Source organism: Lolium rigidum, chromosome 7 (assembly GCF_022539505.1).
Source record: "Lolium rigidum isolate FL_2022 chromosome 7, APGP_CSIRO_Lrig_0.1, whole genome shotgun sequence".
Classification (NCBI taxonomy): domain Eukaryota; kingdom Viridiplantae; phylum Streptophyta; class Magnoliopsida; order Poales; family Poaceae; genus Lolium; species Lolium rigidum.
In genome coordinates, this window is record NC_061514.1 from 11,630,600 (window position 1) to 11,652,761 (window position 22,162).

Here is a 22,162-nt window from a genome sequence, read left to right on the forward strand (position 1 = left end):
TCGCCAGTCGCGACCGCACCCTACCCTCCTTCGTTATCCTTCACGCGCGCCCCTCCCGTGCCATCTGCGCTGTGCCATGGCCAACCTCTGCTCCACTACCTGATCCCGCAGCAGGTTTTTTTCTCCTGCTATTCGCCTTCTGATTTGCCAATTTCTTCTCTGATCCCGCCCAGCATTTCCTCTGATATTTCTTCATTTCTTTAATTTGCTTCCGATAGATGATGCTTGTAGTTTTCAAGGCAGCTTGCTGTAACCCAAAAACGTGTGTATATAAACTGCTCGGACTCGGTATAGAAAAGCGATGTGGGACTATTTATATTTACTAGGACAATGCCCGCGCGTTGCTGCGGAAGAGAACAAAAATTATTGATTTAGAAAAATTAAAATACCCATTAGCAACATATATCCAGAACATTTTGCAATTACATAGTATCATCAATCTTTATAATTCAGAAAGTGTCATCGGTCTTTATAACAGTTGATACGAGTTCATTATAACATTTTACAATTATATATTGTTGTCCATCTTTATAATTCACATAGTGTCGCCGGTCCTTACCAAAAAAATTAACTTCGAAAAGTATCGTCAGTCTTTGCAATTCAATGTAAATACATATTTTGATTCTTTTCTATTATGTACGCTAGGTAAAGGGGCCTCTCTGACTAATCATGTTGTGCTGCAATGTGTCCGTCTAGGTACATTCTTTTTCTTAGATATATTAATATTTTCATATAATAGTTGATACTCTCTCCTTTTTAATAGGAGGGAATCTCTATGATTGAGGAAGAAGCTTAACCGAGATAAGAAGAAATCCAAGAAGAAGTGCTACTCCGTACTACATCTAAAGATGCAGGATCCGTGTAGGAGCTTCAAAGATAGCCTAGCACCTGCCCGATGAATGATTTCTGATGATGTTGAATGACTAATAATGCAGGGCTGAAAACTTTTCTGCTGAACACGCTGGCCAGCTGAGATGTAATTTCCCAATGTCCAGGCTTGGCAAAAATATTGTGAGTGCTGCTGCATCCTGTGCTAGAGTGGCAGAATCTGTCAGGAAAACGGGATCTTGACCGATGATCAATTCATTTTTCTAGTGTCCACCACTGAAGAACAGTCGCCAGCTCGAATAGCAGGTTGCCGTGTTGGTGCTTCTCTACAGCAGGATCTGAGTGGTTCGCCGCGCCGGCACGGAGATGTACGACGTCAAGGTGGCCTCGCGTGCGTCCAGCTTGGAGGAGTTTTATAATCCCAATTTAATCAATGTTTTCGGAACCATCATGAAATATATTTTCATAACACATGCAGTAGATTTTGTAGATATTGATATTTTTTGTATGAGCTGTGTTACGGTGATTGCGTAGTACTACCAAGTGCTACCAAGTACTACCGTTCTGATTAATTCTGTCCGTCCGATCAGGCTAGTTAATTTTGCATTTTAAGTTAATGTACTAGGGCTATTATAGTAAATTGGTAGGCAACCGCCTCCCAGCAGAGCGCATCACGAGCTCCTCCCGATCTGAATTCCCCGCTCCCCAATCCTCTGCCTCCTGTGAGGCTGTGAGCCTGTGACCCCGCCTTGCGACGTGATCGCTGCCGCTGTGGCGCCTTCGCCGGAGCTTGCTGATCCACTCTGCAGTTCCTTCCCGTCTACAGCTCTCCTCTCCCGCGTGCTGAGCCCTGTTGACGGCGACGGCGGCGGTTCGTCGGTGTGGGCGTAAGTGTAGGTGCTGTCGGGGCGGCTCTGCGGGGACGGTGCCGGCGCCGTCGGCGTCGGAAGATCGGAGTGCAGCCGTCGTTGATCGCCGGACGCACATTTCTACACCTCACCCGTCTCGGCCGCCATTCTGATTACTTAGCTTCTGGTACGATTAATGCCGTTACTCTAATTTTCGCAAAAAATGTTCACCGTTCTGATTACTCTCTTCAACAAAAAAATATCCATATGTTGATTAGCCTTGGAGAGTTGCAGTATCATCTGCTGGAGTCTGTATATGAGCATACACTGGACTCCTTCACTTGTAGATCATAAAGACCACCGAATCACACAGCTCCTGAGTAGTTTATTTATCAAGATGTGATTTCAGCACAAGATTCCCCACAAAGGCCCATGCTATTTATCTAGGAATTGTCTTGTATGCACTGCTGAACACATTACGGTTCAGACTGTCACACACGGCAATACTAAAGCAAATTTTCCTTTATACTCGTTATTGGACCCTGGCAACAGTTTCACCTTGCTTATGCTTGCAGACCGTGGTACACCAAAATATACAAATAACAACTAATAGCATAATTTGTACCTCTATTCATGCTACTACTAATATCTTCAGCTAACTTTAATTGTTACCTTACCTGAATTAGACCAAGAGACCCATCATTTATCGCTAGCATAGGCACTGGACTGATGCTTTGTTACTGAAGTGCAATTATTCCACTTTTAACTTTAGTGTTGTTCCTCATTGCAGTATATTTCTTTAGTTAATAAGCCTACACTGAAGAACTCCACCCGAATACCATTAAGCATGTGGATTCTAGCTTGGTTGTTACAGATTGGTTATTTATTTCGAAGTCAGTGTGCTAGCTAATTTGCTTGAGCTGCTACCTCACCGCCCAGCTTGATTTCGTGTAGCATAAATCTGTAATCTTATGGTGGCTCTTGATCTTGTATACATCATGTTACGATGTCCTTTGTTACTCATTCAAAAAGGAAAAAGATGTCCTTCGTTACTTCCAGATTTATATATGTTTTGTAATGTTCCCTCATTACTGGTCTACACTTTATTATGTTTATACTGCTGTAGTTGAATCTCTAATGATAAATAATAAGATATGGTCCAAGTATGTGTGTCTGCTTGTGGTTAGTAAATTTTGGGAGGATTTGAAAGTTTATTTGACACAAGTTGTTTTCCAAAAAAAAAAATTTGACTTGATAAAACCTGTAATTATTCATTTGTATGTGATATGCAGGACGACATGGGTGCTGAGTCTGGTCTGTAGAAAAGCTATGTTAAGTGGGATGAAGCTAACCAAGATATAATTATGGGGAAACTGGTCTGTAGTCGAGAAGATAAGCACATGAAGAGAGAAGATAGGAAGAGGTGGCCACATAATCTCACTCTTGCTGGGTGTCGAGCCAAATTTGTCGTTGCAAGAGTCAAGAAAATGGGTCTGTGGTCTGTGAAGGATTTCGTCGATGAGCACACCCATCCTTTTCAATAATACATAAAGTAGATTGCAAAGCTGAATAGTAATACACATTTTATGTTCTGCAAGAACAAAGAAAGAGTTAATTTGACAACCTGGATATATTGACGTACATGTAATATTATGCTGAATTTTGTCTTTTGCAAGAATGTCACATTCAATCCGATAGCGTACGGGTTCTTTTACCTCAGCTGTCATCAACAGGCTGATGATATAATCCTGTTGTTTGAAATGCCTAATGACGTTACTGTTAGAGATTAATTGCACATATATACCAGCTACATGTATCCTTGAAGCTATGCTGGAACAATGATTTCCCTAGGCTGCCCTCTAAGGTACCAATGCCTTTGCTGTTGAACTACACTTAATTGTTGGAGGTGGGTTAATGGTATATTTTGAGAGCATGGTAAGGATTTGTTGCTGTCGATGCACTCAACCGCAGATACCTCTTCCCCATTTATGTCATTCACACCCTTCTTTTAGGAGAACGATGCCATTTAGGTTTAGGTGGTACATTGCTTGACAGTAAGATTTCTGAATGCCAATGCACTTACGTGGAAAAAAGATCTCTCTCTACTTTTCAGTGTCATTTTCACAATTTCACCTTCTTTTATTAGGAGGAAAACTTTGTCATTTGAAACAAGAGTAGAAACTATGTGCTCGTCGCTGCTGCTTAAAGTCAATGACACTCAGTTCAGGTTGATTCTTTCTTTGTATGGTTGTTGCACTTCCACATGGAACACGTGCAATTTCCTTGTCATATTCTAGTATTCGTTAAGTGTATTGCAGATGGGTCTATTTTCAATAACTAGTGAACTGGCCATGTTTTTCTGAAGTCCAAGGCTACTTGATCTTCCTACAAAATGAACTGTTTTAAGCTGATCCGTCAGTTGGCTTCAGTGTTTAATTTCTTTCGGTTCAAAGGACCTCTGAATCTGAACTGAATATTTAGCCAATCATGCAATTGTGTGGTTTATCAGCCAGTCAGAGCAATTCTTAAAACATAAGAATAAGAAAACGCAGGCCACATCAGTGCAGTTGAGAGACATGCCAAATTGCCATCAATTCTTCCATTCTATCACACACACTACTAGCAGTATTGGACTAGTCCTTGGGCGGCAGCATCGCTGATAACCATGTGCATCTACTTTGGCTCACCCTTGACCCTCCGGCCCTGCTCCGGCCTCTGTCCGTCCACTGAGCGTTTCACGCTGCTGGCCGGCACCGCCACAGGTAGATGACGATGGAACCCAGCCAGGTATCCCGCGGCGCCCTCTCCCATCGTCACGACTGGCTTGAGACTTTGAGAGGATGGGCTGCGTCGGCGCCGATTAAAAAGGTTCCCACCCGTTGACGACGCTCTCCCTCATTGACGGAGCTTGATAGGACACCCCTCCGCGCCCTCACCCATTGCCGGGTCTAGGGAGGATGGACTTTGCCGTCACGTCAGCAGCGGCCGGAAAAGGGAACTTTTGTAGGGGCAATGGGGTGATGGTGGTGAGCGCGCGCGGACGGACGGCGAGGCGTAGGCGGGAGGCCGGCGAGGAAGGGGTGGCGGTGGGAGAGGACAAGAGGGCGGCGACGCGCGGAGGGGACATGGCGTCGACCGCCTCCATGACTCGACTGGCGGTTCTGATGCAGACTGAAGGCAGAGAGAGACGATGGACGCGAAATTACCTAAATACCCCTTTAGTAATAAAAATAAAGTATTTCCAGTACTTTCCACTACTTATCTTCCAGTACTACTCAGTACTAATATTTTTTTCACCGTTGGATTGACTAGCTTGGACGGCTCCTAAAATCCCCAATCATGGTAAAACTATACATACTTGTTGAGGAAAAAAAACTTTACAAACCAATATACATATATAGGATTATTATTTATGGGGCTGTGTTACGGTGATTGGGCAGTACTACTCAGTACTACAAGGTACTACCGCAATGATTAATTATGTCCGTCCGATTTGCCAAGTTAATAATCTATTTTATTTTAACGTACTCCTACTAAGGGTATCATTGTAAATTTGCAGGCAACCGCCCAACCTGCACCTCGCACGACTGCATCACGAGCTCGATCTGCCGCCTGGGCGAAACCCTGCCGTGGAGGCAGAGGCGGATCCAAGGGGGGGCGAGCGGTGGCCAGGCCCCCCCTATGCTTCGGCCACCCCCAACAAATTTCAGCAGGGGCTAGTTGTATCGAGTGTAGGTAGTTTCGTTTGTTAAGGGTGATTAATATATGGCCATTAGCAGAAGTCCACTAGTACACGTATTTCTGCAAGAGGCCAATAGCTGAACGGGCTAACTAGCCAAGCCCAAACCCCACGATGGCAATGGGCTACTAGCACGTATTTCTCTAGGAGAGTAATCATGGACACCGTTTCTACTCGATTGTTATCATCCCATTAGGCGCCTAGGGCATACCAGCAGCCGCCATTAGCTAGGAGAGCATTGGATCTGGACACATCCTCATCGCTGTAACATCAACGAAGGCGTCGGTGCCGGCCGCTTGCCCGTCGACGATGCCTTGATTTCCCGAGCCTCAAAACCGGCGGCACGGCCATGCGAGTAATCGCTCTCAGATCTAAGGTATTTTGTATTGAATCGATTACAAAGTACTGTTAGTTAATTAGTATTTTGCTACATTGATCCAAAATTACAAACTACTAGTTAGGAGCATTCAGTCTAGTTCTAAATTAATTAATGTGGAATTGATCGACAAGAGACAATCAAGTGCCAGTTTGGTATTATAAAGGTAAATCTTACTAGGAGAGGAGATATCGCCGATTTATTTTGATCGGTACGCATACCTCAGATTAAAACATTGTAGTACAATTCCAAAATAACCCAAAACAGAGGGCACAAAGTATGATATATTGTTGTGTTATCCTACATTTTCTTTTACCCTCGCCCCCCCTATGCTCAAATCCTGGATCCGCCCCTGCGTGGAGGCCCTGCAGCGGACTGCATCGCGAGCTCGATCTGCCGCGCCACCAATCCTCTGCCTCCTGGCTGAACCCCTACCGCCGCCGAACCCATTCCAGCGTGCGCGGGCCCATGGACGGCGACGGCGACGGTTTCGTCGGTTCTACTGTAGGTGTTGTTGGGGCTCTGCGTGGACGGCGCCGGTGCCGTCGAGAGGTGCGCATCGCTGTCGGTGTGGGAAGATCGGATTATTGCGAAGGCCAACTGAACAAAGATGAAATCTTGGAAAAGCTTTTCAGACAATGCATATAACGAGAAAATGATGGAAAATAATCCGACTGCTCGTGTGCTCATCGCCCCTCAACCTGACAGACATTTAAGCATGTTCACAGCATTGGACTACAAAGTGCCATCCATCCTTTTTCCACTTTCTATCCCCGTTTTAGTATTTTACAGATTAATCCTAAATGGAATTAACATTGCAAGATGCATATCGAGATACATACATCCTAATGCAGAATGAACGCAAGAGTTCAGACTTCAGAGAGCATTTGAAAATGGCAAAGTTGAGCAAGCTATATTTAACAGTGAATGCAAAAGCTTGCCGCCCAGGGTGCAGGTCGCCGCATCTTGGTCGAGCTGGCCTCGCTGCACGAGGCTGGCTCCTGTTAGCCCCGACGCCACTCCGGGCTTGGGGTGCTCTGCCACGGCGTCCTACTCGCTCAATCGGAGCTCACGCCGGCGGCGACGTGGGGAGGGAAAGGCGACGGGGCTGTTGGCCCCGCCAAATTTATGCGCTGGGGCGCTCGTCCGAGTCGTCTTTGTTCACTCGGAGCTCACGCCGACGGGTGTCCATTGTCGAAATGTCGATGCGGGGAGAGAGAAAGAAACGATGAGAGATAGAACGGGCAGAGATCCAGACCGGTGGATCCCATGAACGCAAAATGACATATTTACCATTTTAGTAAATAAAATAATTCAGTACTTTCTAGTACTTTTCAGTACTTATTTCGTTGTACTTTTCGGTACTACCAACTTTCCCACCGTTGGATTAGCCTGGTTGAACGGTTCCTAAAATCACCAATCATAGTAAAACTTGTATTTTTGTATATATTTGACCGAACTTCAAAGCAATTTATTTTGAAAGATGTTCTAGGGTGATTTTTTTAATAATACGGATTATCTATGATTTTCAAAACTCATACACGTTTTTTAAATATTTAAGAATATTTCTCAGTCAGCAATCTAGCGGCCGACCAGGGCCTAGTCGGTAGGCCACTGGCCGACCGACCCAAATTGGCATGGGCGACGTTACCGGCAGATCGCATGTCGCCTCGTCAATCGATCTCGGCTCCCCTGCTGAGCCTCGGCCGCCCTATTGCCCGACTACCGCGCCCCGCTTTTGCCATGCCCCGGCCGCGCCCCATTTCCGCCAAGTTTGCAAGGTCCGCGACCAGTTGGTTGACAGCCAGCCGAGGATACATGGTTTTGCAATTAATTAAAAAACGTGTATTGTTTTTAAAAGTTAACTGGAAGTTTGTATTATGAAAAAAAATCTCGCAATTATAGGCACCCTACTCTGTGAAAGAGTGAGTATTTATCACTCTTTTTTTTTCGGCAGACTGGTCAATCTCAAATTTCACCAGTTGGTTGACAGCCATGAAAGAGTGAGTATTTATCACTCTTTTTTTTCGGCAGACTGGTCAATCTCAAATTTCAATCCTCGACGCCTCTGTCGCCGGGTTATTCTGTCGGCAGCCAGTGCCGCTGTGCGCCGTCGTCGGAGCTCCTCAAATCTCTCACCGGCTATTGTCCAGGCAGCCTGTGCATCCCCAAATTCTCTCTCGACGGTGATTTCTTGGCGGGCCCCTTTCTTGCATCAGCCCGTTTCTATCCGCTCTGGAGATTCCCACGGGCTCTCATGTTCATCAATTGGATAGAGGTCAACTCCTCAGAGCATGTCTAACAGGCCCCGTATAACCCGCCCACCCCGTAAAATTCCGGCGACATACGGGGCAGGCGCGGTTTTGAGCCGTCTAGCAGGCCCCGTATTCGGGCCGCCCCGTTTCGGCGGAATACGGGGCCCAGGAAATCGGCCCCGTCGCCCCGTACATATAGTGGGCGCAGGTGCGAGTGAGGGGTTAACCCCTCACTCGTAACCCTAGCTCCGCCGTGCGCCGCCGCCTCCTCCTCCTGCTCCGGTGAGCAATTAGCCGCTCCTCCGCGCCGCATTCCACCCCCAAGCCAGGATGGACTCCCGCCGCCGCAGTAGCGCCTCGCCGGCGAGCGGATCGAAGCGATCCCGCTCGCCGGACACCGTAGAGGATGCGTGGCGGCTGAAGTGCAAGCTCTCCGCCGCCGGGAGCCGTCGCGCGGCCTGCAAGTACGCCGGCGCGCTGTACGTGCCGGAGACGCTCCGGGAGTACGCCGCGGGTGGGCGGTGGTACAAGCAGGACCCGCCGCTCAAGCCGATGAGCGGCGAGGCGTTCGAGAAATGGCGCACGCAGTGGCAGCGCGACCGCGCGGCGTTGGCGGCATGGAGGGCCACCATCGGCGGAGGAAGCGGAGGCGGCGAGGAGGAAGACGCGGCGGCGGAAGAGGAGGCGGCCTACCGCCGTGCGGTGGCCGAATCCGAGGCGGAGGCAGACGAGCAGGCGGCGGCCATCGCCGCCGTCCAGGAGTTCCTTCATCCCCTACGTCATCCTTGACGAGTAGACGTAGGTTAGATGTAGTATGATCCGTAGTATGATCAATATGTATGTATGATTCCTAGTATGATCAATGAAGATGAACTTCCCGGGGTTTTTATTTTTGAAAATACGGGGCGAAATACGGGGTCTGCTAGACGGAATGGCTCGAAATGGAGCAGTTTTTTGATACGGGGCAGCGAAATACGGGGCCTGTTAGACATGCTCTCACGATTCCGACCCAGTCCCGCATATGCAATCTTGGCGCTTGTCTCTCACTGCCATTGGTCCATCAGCTCATGTGATTGCTTGGTGATGATTGCAACTTTCGAGCCGTATATAAACCGGAAGAAATCGCTATAAGAGGTCGATGTGGGACTATTCAACAGAGAATATCAATACACCTCTTTGTTACGTTCTTAGGCCGGGAACCACCCTAGTTAATAAAGCCCAGATCTGACAGCCAAGTCAAGCCCACGAACGCTCCCTGGTCTGCGGCCACTAATCAACATCGCCCGCGTCAAACCGACGGCCTCGACCAGCTGCCCCGTGCCGACGCACGCTTTCTCGACGCCGAGACTGACGGGCTCCCCTGCCGAAACCGTAAAAACTGAACCGGTACGATGGCAATTGTGCCGTATTATGGTGTTTGGTGGGAAGGCAAAATAGTCCAAAAAAAGCGTTGACGAAACTTTTTGGTAGAAATCTTAGCTCCTTTATTATTAGGTATTAGATTGACAAAAGAATATCTGAGCATGAATGTGTTGGGCCTCAGCGGTAGCAAGAGATTGGCCCAGAGATAGCGGAAGCAGCGCCGAGCGATCGGTGGACGAACAGAGACGGAACTAACCGAACCGGTAATTAACATGGCGTGGCAGTTTTGTTGCATTATGGGAATCGGTGGGAGGGTAAATCCGTCCAGAAAGTTAGACGAAATTTTTGGCAGAAACCTTAGCTCCTTTATTATTAGGTATAGATTGTTGTTGAAAGCATATATGTATTTTTTTTAGTTTGCTTTCTTATAGAACCTATTTATTTTCTTTTCTGACAAGATCATATTCCTTTTGTAGTAACAGTTTTTTTTTAAATTGTTTCATTACATTCACAGTTTCACACGATAGAGCTCTTGAGGAAGATACCTGCTGCAATGTCCATGGTAACTTTCTAGTATTAAATAATACTCTGTATAAAAATATAAGGCACACTTTTCTCTGCACGGTTTTTGTTGCACAATTTTAATCACTAATATTTTTTTTTTGAAATGGTATATATATAATTATATGGTTTCAGAATGTATAAAATTTTGCCAATCTCTTTTATTACATATATACAATTTTTAAAACATACTTGATTATAATTATAATCATATATTAAAGTTATAAGTTGTTGAGCATCAAAATTTAAGGGGGTCTTATATTTCGTGACGGAGGGTACTATAGAATCAGTTAACTATGCCTGGCTGGGGTATCAAGTGGTAAGCAATACTCCAGGTTATTATTATGCAACGGAGTATCCCTAGATAGTAGCCTAGATATATATACAGTGCAATGGAGCGAATAGTTTGGCTCCGCACATGAACATGACACAGCAACTAAAGTTGATGAGGAGTATCACTGATAAGTTCATGGTCGGTGATCCAATTTGTAGGCCACCTACCCAGTTGATCCCATGCACAGACATGGTTCACTTGTGTTACGTACATTTCCAAGCAACTCTCATCTTCCCCACCAAACCTCAGCCCTTTAAAACCCCCACCCCCGTCCCTCTAACCCTACAGCACTAGCTAATCACATTCGATCTCATTGTTCCCGTGCACAAACAAGAACCCCATTATTCTCTCCCAAGATCGGAATGGCAGCTTCAGCCCATCGCTCTACCAGCACTAGCATGGCCCTCTCCCTCTTCCTGCTCGCAACCATCGCCTTCTCTTCCGTCACCGCACAGTCGCCGTCATCGTCATCGTGCGCGAGCCACACCTTCTCCAGCAGCCAGCTCTACGGGTCGTGCGCCACCCTGCCGCACCTGGGCACCACGCTGCACTACAACTACACGGCCGCGGGCAACACGGTGTCCGTGGCGTTCCGCGCACCGAGCAAGGGCGCCGGGTGGGTGGCGTGGGGGCTCAACCCGAACGGCACCGGCATGGTCGGCACGCAGGCCGTGGTGGCGTTCCGGCACTCCAACGGCAGCCTCGTGGCGTACCCGACGGTGCTCGACAGCTACGCGCCGTCCATGGCGCCCGCGGACGCCGCGGAGCTGGGGTTCCCCGTGTCGGACGTGGCGGCGGAGTACGCGAAGAAGGGCGGGGAGATGGTGGTGTACGCGACGGTGGCGCTGCCCGGGAAGGGGAGCAAGTTCAACCACGTGTGGCAGCAGGGGAGCTCGGTGGTGAACGACGTGCCGGCGGCGCACCCTACCACCGGGGATAATATCCTCTCTACCGGCGCCATCGATTTCAGCAAGTGATACTCAAATCCATAACTGGAGCATCTCAGGCCGCATCAATCGAGGATACACAACAGAAGGTAGCTGATACACGTACGTGGCTACACTCATTCGTATACGCCGGTCGAGCTTGTTCATCTTTCATCTTTGTTGTCAGTTCGTCACATGGTGGCTAGTTACCGTGGGTCGTCGGTCCTTTTATATTTCTCTCGTATGAATCGCTCACTGCATGGAGTACGTATGTGTGTAATTGCTGCTCGGCCCAGTATTATGAATATATACCGTTCTGTAAAATATTGAATATATACTGCGTGTAATTGGCGGTAGACTATCGCTGATTTAAAAATACATTAGTTGAATATGCGCGTTGCTACGGTTAATAAGATAAAACATAGGAGTATGAAAAATAAGAAAATAGTTATATTTTAGAATGTATCGTGCAATTTTTCTTAGAAATTTTGTGACGAATCTGCCAATAACATTCTTGTTTTCTTCCCTTTGACGGCCGTGCATCTATAAGCACGCCTTCAAATCACAATTTGAATAAACCAACACCCTTCAAATCACAATTTGAATCATTTTAATCCATAACCTTAAGTAATAAGTTATGTGTGCAAAAAAAAAAGTAATAAGTTATTGAAAAGAAGCCTCATACTGCAGGATTGCTAAAACCAACAAGCACCACACAACCATGGACATAGAGTGTAGATTATCACATGATGAGATTGACACCACACAACCATGCATGGACATAGAGTATAGATTATCACATGATGAGATTGACAGATGTACGCTAGATTTCCTTCAGACAAAAATAATGTTGCTATTCTAAAGCCCAGATACATACAATTTAGAAAAACGATAGAACATATTATAATTCAGAACAAACCGATAGCATTTAGAAACTAGAATAGCATGACCAATTCCAACTTCAGCATGCACCCACCTAATTTGAAAGAATTCTGATTACCTGAAACTCTTCTCAATTTCGGGTGTTATTTCTGTATGAAGCATGAAACTACTGTTGATAAAACATGAATATCATCAACCAACCTGAAAAGTACATGCATATGCAACCATGCATCAATCCTTCAGGTACAAAACATATCAATATTATTTCATAGAAGATAAAAGGCACATGAGAACAATTGGATATAAGCAACACCCCCTTGCTGCTTACAGTACTCAACACAGATGAGGCCAGGTCATCCAAATGTTGAGGAGGACAAAGTCATATAATCACACAGAATAAAGAATGCAGCAGATTTCTCCACTACACAAGAAACACAGCCTTGATGCATTATTACCTACTTTAAGACCAACTAATGCGTGACCAAATGAATTAACGAATGTTTGGCAGGATGTAGATCACTGTACAGGTAACTAACAAGTCTAACTATAGATGTCTAGGTTTATTTTCTCACTGCAATTAAAGCCATTCTTCTATTATCACCCACTGGATTACTTATGCAAGCCATTGCCCTCAAGAACAAGATCATTCCATTTGCATCACTCTGGTTATAAACCACGTGGACTGGATCGGCAAAAAAAATATAGAGCAAGAATAGAAAGCATGTAATCCTGCAGTGAGTAAGATTATTCTCTTGACATTGGGTAACACTTAAGCAAGCATACTAAGCAATAAAAGCAGAAAATCAAGATATTCTATACACAGAAACAAATATACCTTCTCCCCTCTTAGTACTCTTTGTGCATAATGTGTTAATTTACATGATATCTATGAGACCAGAAGTTTTGAGCATACATCAAGATCCGCGTTAGCCTTTTTTTTTCCCTCACAAACAACTTCTTTTTTTTTATCCCTCACACCGTACAACATTTGAAGATAAAACCTTGCAGTTCATTGAAACATTTGATATAAAATCTAGGAAATTATTTTTATAACATACAAATTACATACTATTTATCATACATGGCTAGGAAATTATTTTTATAACATACAAATTACAAATTACATACATATTATTTTTATAAAATCTAGGAGTATTAAATAATTTTTAAAATTTCAAATAATGGAAAATTTTAAATTTCTCAAAAAAAATCAGAACTATTTATCATACATACAAGTTTGTAGTCTCAAGCACTAAGAGTTGGTTTCATGCCTGTGGCGTTTACCAATAGTTCTTTATCAAGATGCAATCCATAACAATTTACAACATTCAGAATTAATCTATTTACAGGGAAGATATTAGCTTTGCTTGTTGCGAATGGCCACGCGAACCATGTCATTTGGAGATCGGACCTCCTGATTTGTAACCCGTTTGGTTACCGGCGCTTTGTCTGTGTCTTAAGGGAATACGAGTTTTCCATGTTAAAAAAAACGCGAAAAGGAAAAAAACCAAACCGTACAAAGAACAAAAAAGAGAGTAGAGAGCACACAGCTAATTTAAGGACATATTATATTAACAAAGCGCTTAGCATCAACTTATGGTTTGAAGTGTTTTGGGTAGCTTCGTTGAAAACATTGCTGCAAGATCGTTTTACATGTGCAAATGAAAACAAAACTCCGGCAAGGGTCCAAACATGAAAACATAGCTCATGGATTTGTGTGATAAATCTGATGAAATTGGTTTAAAATAGGTCCAAACATGAACATTAAATTTAAGATTTACAATTAATACCGAAACTGAAAATCGAGTGACATAATGAAATCACATCGTCGATGTGCATTTTTTGTGTGCATACGACATCATGGACCGATGGACCGGATGACTTAAGGATTATGAGAGAGAGAGAGAGAGAGAGAGAGAGAGAGAGAGAGAGAGAGAGAGAGAGAGAGAGAGTGTGTGTTACACAGAGATTCAAGTTTACCAAGAGAGTAGAGACTGAGTAAAGATACTGACCAAGTAAAGATCTTGTACGTAAATCACCCATCTCTAGTTTATCTATGACACTCAAAATTCAAAATTTTCAACATGATAGTTATCTATATCGATGAAATGAACATAGTGGTTAAAGGAAATTTGAAACCATCAACTCCTTGTGGTGAATTTGACGAAATTGTTTTAAAAAAGGTCTAAAGATGAACACAAAATTGAAGATTTGCATATAGCAAAACTCAGAACGATTATGTCAAAAAAAAAAAAAAACTCAAAACGATTACTGAAATGGAATCAAATCATCATTGTGCACCTTTTATCAATAGAGATATGGGGCGAATGTGTTTATTCTAGCAAGACGGAACAATGGAATCTGGGGTGCCTGTTCAAATATAGGCAACCAAGGTTTTTTTGAAAAAAGAGAGGAAAAAGTAGTCGGCCCAACAAGAAAAATAACTTCATTTTGCGAAAGAGTACAACTGCTCACATATATCTACATACGCTCACCCCTATAAATGCACGTAAACACACCCTACCCTTTATGAGCACCTCCAATAGACAGAATTCAAGAAACTGATCCGAGGGGTCTTAAGATTGAAGAAGTCGGCACATACGTCTCTCTATCGATAGTAACATAGCCTTCTAGTGAAAAAACATTCCGTGTTTTATGAGACACCAAAGTTTCAAACCTAGGGTTTGAGCTCTGATGGATTATGGGTGTCACTATCCTCTTAACCATCCACCAACAGGTTAGTTCTCACATGAAAAATAACCCGAAAACTTAGATATTACGTCGTGCCAGGACACTATCACAAGCACGTTCGCCCGACAAAACTTACATTTTGCTTTTGCGAAGAGTCCACATCACAATTTGATGGACCGACAAAATTAAGAATTAGGTGACAGACATATAGACATATTAAAGTACCGATGCGTAGTGGATAAACACACGTTAGGTAAATCCATCATCAGTTTGTGTACGAGCTTTGGAAGTTCGGAGATGGCTCCTAGGATGGTTAGCTTTGGTTGTAATTTTGGTTTAGAACTCTTTGCCCGAGGAAGAAGAGAAGTGAACTAGAGAACTAAAGAGACGACGCACCTACGCCTCGACTGCGTGGTCGGGGCGAGAAATCCCATAGGAGAACGACATCCATGGAGAGTTAGACGGTGATTCCATGACTAGGGTTTCACAGGAGGTGGGAGAGGAGTCTTCTTTCCAAAGTTTCCCAAGTGCAGAGGTTTGAAGAACAGCATCAAGTTTCCCTTAAGTGGATCGCCCAGGGTTTATCGAACTCAGGGAGGTAGAGGTCAAAGATATCCCTCTCAAGCAACCATGTAACTACGATATAAGAAGTCCCTTGTTTCCCCAACACACCCAATACACTTGTCAGGTATATAGGTGCACTAGTTCGACGAAGAGTAGTAAAATGCAAGTGATATGGATGAGTATGAGTGGTAATAACAACCTGAAATAAATATGGCAACAAGTAAACATGCAGTAAAAAAGTAAATAAACGGTGATTCGATGTTTGAAAACAAGGCCTAGGGATCATACTTTCACTAGTGGTCACTCTCAACAATGATATCATAAAGGAATATAAATACAAGCACTTCACTATGTTATTCTGAACTACTCTCCGGTTGGATAACAAACACTAATTCACCGCGTAGGGTTGCGAAAGCAAACCTTAAAGATGTATTCCCAAGTACTAATGAACACGCCACGCTGTACTTTGAGCATTCATAGGAGGTACTAACACACCACAATTTCATAGAGACATCCAACTCAAATCATAATTCAGTGAACAAGTATTCTGTGAAATATAGCCTAAAAGACCCACACGGTGCACACACCCTCACCTTTACACACGTGGGACAAGGAGTCTCCGGAGATCACATAAGTAAAATCCACTTGAATAGCATAACGACATCCAGATTACAAAGCTCATGGTCACATAAAGATCACACCATGGGAGAGAGAGATAAACCACATAGCTGCCGGTAGAGACCTCAACCCCGGGGGAGAACTACTCACTCCTCATCAGGGAGTCAGCAACGGTGATGGAGATGGCGGTGGAGTCGATGGAGATGGCTTCGGGGGCAATTCCCTGTCCCGGCAGCGTGCCGGAATAGAGACTTCTGTCCCCCAAATCTTCTCTGCAACGGCGGCGGAGCTACGGAACTTTTCATGGACGGAGACTTGTATATTTAGGATTTTTGTGTCGTGAGCTTTATATAGGCGGAAGGGCGAGGTCGGTGGAGGCCTGGTGGCCCCAGACCACCCCTAGGCGCGGGCTAGGCCAGGCCGCACCTAGGCATGGTCTGGCCACCCTGTGGCCCTCCTCCGTCTCTTCTCTGGACTCCGTCTTCGCTCCGGGAAAAATAGGAACTTTGGATTTTGTTTCGTCTAATTCCGAGAATATTTTCTGTACAACTTTTCTGAAATACAAAATATCAGAAAATAGGGAACTGGCACTATGACATTTTGTCAATAGGTTAGTTCCGGAAAATGCATAAAAGTACCACGAAGTGTGAAGAAAACATGTAGCAATTGGTGTAAAACAAGCATGGAGCATCAAAAATTATAGATACGTTTGCAACGTATCAGTGGACTACTCCTTCATCATGGAGACGAAAGAGATGTTGTTGGAGAGGTTGGAGATGAGAAGGCTGCGTTCCGGTGGCATTTTCCCCTCTAATCTTTGCTACTTCTGCCTCCATTTTAGTGTTTATGTTTCATGGTTTGTTGTTCTCTGAGATCGCAGTCGGACCTTTTTTACAAAACATTTTAGGTCAAGACAAAGAGGTCGATGCAAAAATGGATGGTAACAAAGCCACGAGGGTGAGATGGGTCCTAGTGGTGCAATAGGGGTATCTATCCGCACCACTAGGCCTACGCCCAAGTGAGGTGTAAATGCTTAGTGACTTCATTATTGGTAAAAATAACGGTGTATAAAAAAATTCAGGTCATTTTGAGTTTGTTCCTTCAAAGATAAAAATGCAAAAAATGTTTTTCAACCCCTTAGGGTTATGAGAGTGGATTTTGTACAAATAAAAATGATCTTACAGGAAAATCTCCTAAATCATGATTATAGCACCTTATATGAATGAATAATGATAAAATATAGCACAATAAACTACAAAGAACATAGACATATTTTAGATGTGTCATCATCTTAATTTAGTTACTCTCTCTAACTTATAATAAATATCGTGGCTTGAGTTTAAGTTTGCTTAAATTTAAACTGAAGCCACAATACTTATTATGGATCAGAGAGAGTCATTTATTCCTTCCCTTTAATGTACATGGTTCGATGCATACTAGATTTTCGAGTATGCATCTATGTTTAATCCTCAATATGTTTCCACCTATTCTTTATATTTTATTGTTCTAATTGACAGGTATGGCAACATGTGCCTAGTACTCCCTCCGTCCCAAAATGTAAGGCGCCTAAGGATTAGTCAAAAGTCAACGTTTTTAAAGTTTGACCAAGTTTATACACAAAAATATGAACATTTACAATACTAAATTAGTATCAATAGATTCACCATAAAGTATATTTTTTTAATATGTCAATTCAACATTGTAGATGTAAATATTTTTTTCCTAAATATTTGGTCAAAATTAGTAAGGTTTGACTTTTGACCAATCCTTAGACGCCTTACATTTTGGGACGGAGGGAGTAGGAGAAAAAGATGAGAAAAAATGTAATGCAGTTGCGAACGCAGCAGGACATCTGAAGATGTGTGAACCACTGCCTAAGGAACAGTTCGTAGTGTCTAGCACTAAGTGTTTGTTTCTTGCGTGTGGCGTTTACCAATAGCTTCCATCAAAATACAGTCCATAACATTTACATCTTCCAAACAATCTATTTACATCTTATAAACAAATATTTCTTCTGCCCCCCTTAGTATTTTTTTTTGTGCAAAATGTGTTGAGTTACATAATACCTATGAGACAGGAGTTCTATGCATACATCAAAATCCGTGTTAGCCTTTTTTCCTTCACAAACAACTTCTCTTTTTGTCAGCACTAAGAGTACGTTTCAATTCATGCCTGTGGCGTTTACCAGTAGCTTTGCATCAAGATGCAATCCATAATAATTTACAACTTCCATAAACAATCTATTTACAGGGCAAATATTAGCTTTGGTTGTTCTGAAAGGCCACACGTGGACATCAGACCTCTTGATTTTAACTCGTTTGGTGGCCGGTGCTTTGTCCGTGTCTGAAGGGAATACGAGTTTTCCATGTAAAAAAAGCGAAAAGAAAAAAATAAAACTGGACAAAGAACAAAAGAGGGAGTAGAGAGCACATAGCTAATATAAGGGCATATTGTATCAGCAAATCACTTCGACATTGCTCGAAGTGTTTTGGGTAGCTTGGTTGAAAACATTGCTGCAAGGTCGTTTTACATGTCTACACGAATAACAAAAGTCTGGGAAGGGTCCAAAACATGGGAACATAGCTTATGGAACTATGTGATAAATCTGATGAAATTGGTTTAAAATGGGTCCGAACATAAACATAAAATTGAAATTTACGATTTAAGTACCAAAACTCAAAATCGAGTGCTAGAATGGAATCATAGAATCACATTAATCTCAAAAAAATAAATGGAATCACATCGTTGATGTGCATACAGCATACCACATCACAAAACAATGGACCGGGCGAATTAGATTACGAGAGAGTTGCAGAGAGACTCAAGTTTACCTACAAAATGAGTAGAGGTAGTGACTAAGTAAAGACCTGGTAGGTAAATAACCCATATCTATTATATCTATGACCCTTGAAATAGAAATTTTCCAATATGAGAGTTGTGTAGATCAACGGAATGAAGATAGTGGTTAAAGGAAATTCAAAGCATCAACAACTTGTAATGAACTTGAAGAAAATTGTTTTTGAAATGGTCTAATGATTAACACAAAATTGAAGACTTGCATTTAGAAAAACTCAGAACGATTGTCGGAATGAAATCAGATCATCGTCATGCTTTTTTTTTTTGACATAGATATTGGGGGAACGTGTGGATTCTAGCGCGGCAGCAGAACATAATCAGGGGCATCTGTTCAAATCTAGACAACCGGGATTTTTGAAAGAAAAAAATAGGAAAAAAATTAGAGTTGTCAAGCCACACCTGAAAAATAACTTTTTTTTTTGCGAAACACATTACAATCAAAGACGCTCATACATACGCGCACACACTCACCCCTATGAATGCACACACGCACACCCTATCCCTATGAGCACCTCCAAGAGACTGCGTTGAAGAACTGATCCGGCGGGTCTTGAGATTGACGAAGTCACCACAGGCGTCTCGCTGTCGACGGGAACATCGCCTCCCACTGAAAAATATTCCGCCTTTATGAGACACCAAAGTGTCAAATCGCGGGATTTAAAGCTACTGGTGGGTCTGGGGTCTGCATCGCCTCTCTAACCATCCAACCACAGGTTGGTTTTCACCTGAAAAATAACCCGACAACTTGGTATTGCGTCACGCCCGGACGCTATCGCATTCACGTATGCCAAGCACAATTTTTGTTTTGTTTTTGTGAAGAGTCCATATCACAATTGGATGGGATCATGTGAGAGATAGACATATTATTAAAGTACCGACGCATAGTGGATAAAAACACGTTAGAAATTATGAGCAGCATTTGTGTATGAGCTTAGAAAGTTCGGACATGGCTCCTAGGCTGGTTAGCTTTCGTTTGTTAATTATAATTACTTCCTCTAATTCGTAAGTGTTATGGCATTAGTTTAAATTCAAATTATAATTATGGACAGGAGGGAGTTCTTTGTTCCTTCTCTGTCGTGTATCTGGTCCGATGCATATTAGATTGCTAATTATATAACTATGTTCAATTTTCAACATATTTCCACCAATTCTCAATAATTTAGTGTCCTAATGGATGGGCAAGTGCGCAGGAGAACAAGAGGAGATAAAATGTGAGGCAATAATTGCAAACGCATCAGAAGATCTGAAGATGTGCGAGCCACCGCCTAAGAGTTCGTTGCATGCGTGTGGCGTTTACCAATAGCTTGCATCAAGATACAGTCCATAACATTTTACATCTTCCAAACAATCTAGTAGTATTTACTCGGCCAGCCTTAATCAAAGCTTTTAGAAAACAATCCTTGCAGTTCCTACGAACCATTTCTACATCCGCCTAGGCCTAGAATCACTCCGCCAGAACAATTTAATTTAACAGCAACATCGATTCCCTAATAGGCACGTGTGGGTATGTATACACATTGCAAAATGCGATGCAAATATGCGGAGCAGCCTGCCGCTCTAGAAGTCCCATCCGAGCAGAGGCTCGTGCGTCTTCTTGACCATGAACACCGACTCGTAGACGAAACCGGCAAGCGGCCCACCGACGAGCGGGCCGACCCAGTAGATCCAGTGGTTTGTCCACACTCCGGTGGCCAACGCGGGCCCGAAGGACCGAGCGGGGTTCATGGATGCGCCGGAGAAGTTGCCGCCGGCGAGGGTGTTTGCACCGACGATGAGGCCGGTGAGCATCGGCCCGTACCCCGGCACGGTGGTCCGCGGGTCGAGGATGGTGGCGTAGACGACGAAGAGGAGGGAGAAGGTCAGGATGACCTCCATGACCAGGCCTTGCATCGGGCCCATGCCTGCGCCTAGGCTGTGCACCGGAGTATCCTGCATCAATTGCACAATGTTTAGATCTGGGAATCATTCCTGTTTTGTTAGAGCTACAGGTGTCAGGAGACCATGAAGGCAACTGATTAACTACAATTGATAGGTAGAGTATACGTGTCTTCTCACAATGTTTAAAAATCGTAGTGGTGTGATTTGGTACTCCTAGTAGAGTGTTTTAGTTCAATTTTACGACTTCGTGCTTCTTGTCGGAGGAAATATTTTGGTGATCTGGTTCTCAACCTTTCAAAAGCCAATCAAATTACCAGGGCGGCTCCGCCCGTAAAATTCTTGTGTGAGGTCTGTGTCCATGCCTACTTGCCCAGTGGGACACGAGACGACACGGAGCATATGACTCTACGAAGGAACAGATCTTTTCCTGGTTTCTTGGATCGTGACTGCACAACTAGCTGATAGGGCAGTGGTGGGTGAGCTCGTACCTGGCCACCGGTGAGGTACCGCAGCAGGATGCAGGCGAGGGAGGAGGCCAGCAGCTGCGCCGCCACGTACAGCACGGACCTGAAGGCCGTGATGTGCCCGCGCGCCAGCAGGGCGAGCGTGACCGCCGGGTTCAGGTGCCCACCGGAGACGTGGAACCCCGCCGTCACAAGCACGCCCGCCGCCAGCGCCTGCGCGAGCGCCACCCCGGCCAGCGACGCAATCGGCATAGCCGCGCCCGGCACCTCGGGCACCCCTGCAAATTTAACCGGCCAATCATGAGCACAACTGATCCCTCACGGCGTGTATCAATAGGCCAAGAAACGAACCGATCGACCGGAGAATTAAGTGAGAAATCGGAAAGGGGGCTCATGCGTACCGGCTGCCATGGCTGCGGCGACTCCGGTGAAGACGAAGAGGAAGGTGAGGACCAGCTCCCCCAGCACGGCGCGGACGCAGCCGGCGTCGACGACCTCGTGCTCGTCGAACGAGTCCACGTGCTTGGTGGCCATGGTGGAAGCGAATTCCACAAGACCTCTTGCTTGTTCCTCTTCTTGGGAGGGAAAGATGAGGGACGCGGTGAGAGCTTGTGGCTCCGGGTAAAAAGCGCAGGAATGAGTGATGAGTAGGCTTGCTTTTTGGTGGCCGACTGGCGCCTGTGTTTTATAGAAGGACTAGTCAGGCATGGTGCCGTGGCGGGCCTGCACGTGTCTCTGTCTGGATAATGGGCTCGCAGTGGGCTTTTCCGGGCTGGAGAAGCACAGAGCTTCGGATACCGACATGGACGGCGGCAAGGGCCGGGCTGGAGAAGCACAGAGCTTCGGATACCGACATGGACGGCGGCAAGGGCCGGGCTGGATCAGGCCCGCAACCCAGCACGAAACGCTCGCCGGAAATGTGAAAGGGGATGGATAAACACAAAGGGTCAGGGTGGGGTGACTTGTGTGGCTACCAGGAA

General features: G+C 44.7%; 2 protein-coding genes and 1 long non-coding RNA gene across 3 annotated transcripts; 2 read left to right on the forward strand and 1 right to left on the reverse strand.

The window, feature by feature from the left end:
* The first annotated feature begins 1,540 nt into the window (after positions 1 to 1,540).
* LOC124669156 lies at positions 1,541 to 3,336 on the forward strand. The gene is made up of 2 exons (XR_006992035.1): positions 1,541 to 1,863; positions 2,969 to 3,336. It is a non-coding gene; the product is annotated as an uncharacterized LOC124669156 (long non-coding RNA).
* A 7,329-nt stretch (positions 3,337 to 10,665) lies between these two features.
* LOC124673677 (cytochrome b561 and DOMON domain-containing protein At5g47530-like) lies at positions 10,666 to 11,280 on the forward strand. The gene has a single exon (XM_047209710.1). It carries the CDS (start codon positions 10,666 to 10,668, stop codon positions 11,278 to 11,280), a length of 615 nt encoding a protein of 204 aa, XP_047065666.1.
* An 8,847-nt stretch (positions 11,281 to 20,127) lies between these two features.
* On the reverse strand, positions 20,128 to 21,829 carry LOC124674563 (probable aquaporin TIP4-1). The gene is made up of 3 exons (XM_047210607.1): positions 21,584 to 21,829; positions 21,207 to 21,460; positions 20,128 to 20,769 (listed from the first exon to the last, which is right to left on the reverse strand). The coding sequence occupies exons 1-3, from the start codon at positions 21,714 to 21,716 to the stop codon at positions 20,398 to 20,400; spliced, it is 759 nt and encodes a 252-aa protein (XP_047066563.1). The 5' UTR covers positions 21,717 to 21,829; the 3' UTR covers positions 20,128 to 20,397.
* Positions 21,830 to 22,162: the final 333 nt, after the last annotated feature.

Coding starts and splice junctions, on each gene's coding strand:
- LOC124673677 (XM_047209710.1), top strand. CDS start 10,666: ATGGCAGCTTCAGCCCATCGCTCTACCAGCACTAGCATGGCCCTCTCC.
- LOC124674563 (XM_047210607.1), bottom strand. CDS start 21,716: ATGGCCACCAAGCACGTGGACTCGTTCGACGAGCACGAGGTCGTCGAC. Junction 21,461..21,583: donor CGCCGCAGCCATGGCAGCCG/GTACGCATGAGC, acceptor TTAAATTTGCAG/GGGTGCCCGAGGTGCCGGGC. Junction 20,770..21,206: donor GGTACCTCACCGGTGGCCAG/GTACGAGCTCAC, acceptor CAATTGATGCAG/GATACTCCGGTGCACAGCCT.